Source organism: Myotis davidii, unplaced genomic scaffold (genome assembly GCF_000327345.1).
Source record: "Myotis davidii unplaced genomic scaffold, ASM32734v1 scaffold492, whole genome shotgun sequence".
NCBI lineage: Eukaryota > Metazoa > Chordata > Mammalia > Chiroptera > Vespertilionidae > Myotis > Myotis davidii.
The window spans coordinates 143,563-148,571 of NW_006284473.1; the positions used below are offsets into that span (position 1 = coordinate 143,563).

The window sequence follows — 5,009 nt, forward strand, 5'->3', positions numbered from 1 at the left end:
CCTATGAAGGAGGACAGTGGTGGGAGAGTGATGGCAGAGGGTGGGGTGGGAACTGGGTGGAGGGGAGCCATGGGGGGAAAATAGAGGAACAACTGTAATAATCTGAACAATAAGGATTTAATCAAAAAAAGAAAAGAAAAAAAAAGCGAAGGGAGGTCTTTCTTTTTGAAGGTAAAAATACCAGATAGAACTAGGATCTTCAGGAAGGTAAGGAAAATGTCAATGGTAAATATTTGAGTAAACAAAGATTTCTACTTTAAAAATACATTCTTGTGGGATTTACAATGTATGTAGACACAATATGCATGTCAACCATAGTTTAAAAATGGGAAGGGCGCCCTAACCGGTTTGGCTCAGTGGATAGAGCACTGGCCTGTGGACTCAAGGGTCCCAGGTTCGATTCCAGTCAAGGGCATGTACCTTGGTTGTGGGCACATCCACAGTGGGGGGTGTGCAGGAGGCAGCTGATCGATGTTTCTCTCTCATTGATGTTTATAACTCTCTATCCCTTTCCCATCCTCTATGAAAAAAAATCAATAAAATGTATTTTTTAAAAATGGGAAGAGCTTAGAAATTTCATATGAAGTAATATAATATTAACTCTAAGTAGACTGTGAAAAATAAGGGTGCATATTGTAATGCCTATGGCCATGGTCGGCAAATTGCGGCTTGCAAGCCACATGCGGCTCTTTGGCCCCTTGAGCGTGGCTCTTCCACAAAATACCACATTTGGGTGCGCACATACAGTGCAATTGAAACTTTGTGGCCCATGCATAGAAGTTGGTTTTTGGCCTGGGCGAGTCTATTTTGAAGAAGTAGTCAGCAAACTGCGGTCTGTTGACTAATGAGTTTGCCAACCACTGACCTAGCTGGTTTGGCTCAGTAGATACAGTGTCAGCCCGTGGACTGAAGGATCCCACGTTTGATTCCAGTCAAGGGCATGTACCTCTGTTGCAGGTATTAACATATAGTGTAAGTTTAAAAAATTTGGCTCTCAAAAGAAATTTCAATTGTTGTACTGTTGATATTTGGCTGTTGACTAATGAGTTTGCTGACCACTGGCCTAGGGGAACAACTTAAAAGATAACAGCAGAGGAGGTATAATTTAAAAGCCAATAGATAAATTAAAATGGAATTCTAAAATACTCAACCCCAAAGAATGCAGAAAAGAAGAATAACGGATAAAAACACACCAAAAACAGTGAAATGTCTATGTGCTTAAATCCATCCATATCAATAATTATCTATGATATGTATAAAAGGCTGTCTGTCCGTCTGACTGGTAGGTATGATACGCACTGACCACCAGGGGGCAGATGCTCAACGTAGGAGCTGCCATGACGCGAATTGGCCATTTAAAAATAAACAGCACCATGGGCCTGGCACCGACAAACGAACACTCGGCTTCCCCCACACGGGACACAGGCCCTGCCACCACCTGAATTGCAGCCAAGGCTGGCGAGACCCCCTGGTGCAAATGCGGCCCACAGAACAGCCCAGCCCAGCCTGGAAATGGTGGCTGTGGGAGCCGGGTAATGACAGCGCGTAGCAACGCCTGGCTTCCTCTCCCTAGCAACTAGCCTCCTTGCAGTTTCTTCAGCCCAGGAACCTGACTTGCTTTATAGCCAGCTGCAAACATTTCACACTGTAATCAAATGTTTGTGAAGCGTTTTTACATGCCTCATCTCATTTGGTCCTCACAGAAGTCCTGGAGTACGTAGACAGGAGACTTGGTAGAATCCTATTTTTCTTTTCATTAGCAAGACGCAAATAGCAATATTAAAATATTTCTTCTAATTCATTTCCTTTCAATGTGCACAAATCCGTGCACCAGGACACTAGTATTTTAAACATCTTTTATATTTTGGATGGTAGAGACTGTATAGTTTTTTTTGGCTCAGTTACTTTTATTTCTCAGAAGCCTTTTGAACTTCAAGAACATAGGGCTGAGTTTACAGCGAAGGGCTCGATTCCCACATTCACGTCACTCAAAAACCCACTGTGTGTGCCGGGCTCAACCTCATGCCGGCCCGTTCAGATCTCAGGTGACCTCAACGTGTCAGTAGGGAGTATGAACAACCCCGCCCCCTTTTAACATATAAGAAACTGTCCCAGGATGAGTGTTATATAATTTCCCAGAATCCTCTTCAGGAATGGAACCTTTTGTTGAGAGGAGAAAGACGCAGGCACAGAAAACATTCTGAATAAAGCATTCTTTTGGAACGGGACAGAGGCTTGATAAACTGTCACTTAGGTCTAACAATACAGTTTACTATCTTCTAAGGGTCATTAATCAGTTGTTTTCCCTCTAGAATACAATCTTTCAGAGATAAATTCCAGAGTGTAGATAACTAGTGTAGAAAATCATCATTACCAGTTTGGTGTGTGTCCTTCTCCAACTAGGTCAGATGCTAAAGACAAGTTTCAAAAATATCCGAACTGTTTCTGAATTCAGCTTTGATCTTGATCAAAATTTAATCTGAAACACTGAAGCAACATGGGGAATTCACTGTTGCTCAACTTAAGTTCACCAGGCCCTCCTGCAGTATAGGAGGCCTCAAGATGGGAATGTAGCCACATGTCTGTCCATCACTCACTTAGTTCCCAGTCCTGCCTCCTCTTGCTTTGCCTTCTTTTTCCACCTCTTACTCATTTCTAATTCTTAATATAGCATAAATACAGAAATAATTTTGTTTGCTGTACTTATTAAACAGTTTTGCTGTACTGATTTTTTTTTAAGCAAACAGAACATTTTATAACTTATTTTACAACCACATAAAGCTACCTTGATGTATGTAGCCTCTTTAAGAAAAACAATCTCCTTAACCCTGTATTAGTAAAATGAAAGGCACTCAGGTATGGATTATCTGTCCATACTTCCACCTGCGCCTTCACTCCCACTCCTTCTCCAGGGAAAATCACACCACCAGTTCGGTGTGTGTCCTTCTACAACACTATGTCTTACATGCAAAACTACATATAAAAATCAATAACCTTTTGTGTGAGGGATTAATATGAATGGGAGTACTTGTTCATATCATATGGAACCTGCTCTTTTCCCACTTAACAGTGTCTGGATGAGCTCTCCCCTTTACTACATATAGACCTACCTCATTCTTTTCAATGGCTAATTCGTATTCCATGGTTTAATGTTCAGCCATTATACCTTAAGGGTAGAAAGTTACCTCCAATGAGATATATGCTGCACTCCTTTGCTACTTCTGAGAGCTTCTGTGTGGATTCACCGGGAATTTTCTCTGCATATTCAGGAAAATAGTTCGTGCCATATGGAGAATTAAAGCATTCCTAGAATAATGTTAGCAGAGAAAAAGAGAGAGAAAAAACATCAGAACACCCAACCCATTTTAAAGTTCTGCTGTAAGACAGAGCTGCTGCTTCTAGCTCTGCTCTGAAAGGGATAAAACACAGCTGATTAAACACACACACACACACAACAACAAAACAAAACAAAACAAAAAAAACAAAACAGTGAGGTCCCAGGGTTGCAGAGCCTATAGCCACAGGCAGGTCTCAGCAGTTGGGTCAGGTGGGGCTTAGAAGAGACAAGGCACCTGTGCTCAGCCAGACCCTGCTCATCTTGGCAAAAGGTGGGAACGGCCTCTCCCTCGAGTCTACAGGAGAGCTGCACATTCCCAGGGCACCTAGGCCCACTGCAACGGGCTTACTCTCAAGACTTCGTTAGGATGAATCCATAGGCTCAAAATTATATTAACTATGTAAAGCAATAAAGCCTGAGATTGGAAAAATACAGGAGCTTTGAAAGCCACAGATGTTAAGACATTTCCTCATCGGTAAAATGAACTGTTTCTAAGCTCCCTTCCAGCTCTATCATCCTGATCCTGCAGAATCTCACTTCCCAGGACACATCTGTCTGCCACAGCTGTAATAAAGAAAAGCACAAACCACTAGACTTCGACTCTAATTCATTTGCCTTGCATTTACTGAGATTGCCTGTGCACCACACACTGTGCTACGGAACTCAAGCTTACCAGCTTGTACAAAACGTATGTCAGACAGAGAAGCAGAGCTGAATTCAAGTGCTTCACTCCTGGTCTTTAACTCTAATGCCCAGGCAACACAAACCAACAAGAGGCCATGATTAGGGTACAAGTACAGGTGAGTCCCAGGACTGGAGTGGTAACGAAGACGGGTTAACATTAAGATCTCAAGCTCCCCTGTTAAAGATTCCTACTCACTGGCCATATCTGTGATGGCCTGGAGCCCAATATACAAGGCAGCCCTGAAAATTCTCCAGTCAATCTAAGCAGGGTTTTCAAAGGGCTGCCTCTTCCCCATGGAGGGTGAGAGTGGGGAAGGGGCTGTCTGGAATTAGTTCCACCACTGACCCCGCAGGATCCTTCTCTGGAGCTAACCCCCTACTTGATGACAAGCAAATGAGGTGCAACCTTCAGCTGGTTGTTTTAAAAGAAATCACCTAGAAAAGAGATGCAGAATCCTACATTTACAAAGACACCACAGGCTTCCTAAACGTCTCAGAATAGTTTCAGTTTTTAAAAATTTGTTTTAAATGTGGGAGGTTTAGCTCTAAAATCAATACATCCTGGTCCTATAAAGAATTATACAAGGTGAGAAACCAAGATGGCGGCATAGGTAAACACCAGAAATTGCTGCCTCGCACAACAACTTCAAAAATACAACTAAAAGGCAAACCGGACATCACCCAGAACCACAGGAAGGCTGGCTGAGTGGAAATTCTACAACTAGAAGGAAAGAGAAAAGCAGACTGAGACTCAGAGGAGGTGCGGGAGTAAAGTGCAACGGTACGGAGGCACACGCAGAAAGGGCTGGCAACTGAGGACAAGGTTGTCTTTTTCAATCCGGAGGGAGACACAAGCTCCCGACTGCTCTGAACTCCAGTTTCGGGCGAGTCTCTGGGGACATGCGGGGAGAAACTGGACTGTCTGGCATTGGTCGGAACTCGAGGGTGGCTTTCTCTCAGAGGTGCTTGCAGCGATTACTGTGACACT

The 5,009-nt window shown here is 43.2% G+C and overlaps 1 protein-coding gene across 1 annotated transcript in view; it reads right to left on the reverse strand.

Annotated features, from left to right (window-relative positions):
* Positions 1-5,009, reverse strand: part of NIT2 (nitrilase family member 2) — a 33,322-nt gene that overhangs the window by 14,385 nt on the left and 13,928 nt on the right. The window contains exons 4-5 of the mRNA XM_015572140.1: positions 3,186-3,306; positions 2,086-2,160 (exon numbers count right to left, since the gene is read on the reverse strand). Of these exons, the coding sequence (XP_015427626.1) occupies positions 2,086-2,160; positions 3,186-3,306 (196 nt within the window). The remainder of the gene's footprint in view (positions 1-2,085; positions 2,161-3,185; positions 3,307-5,009) is intronic.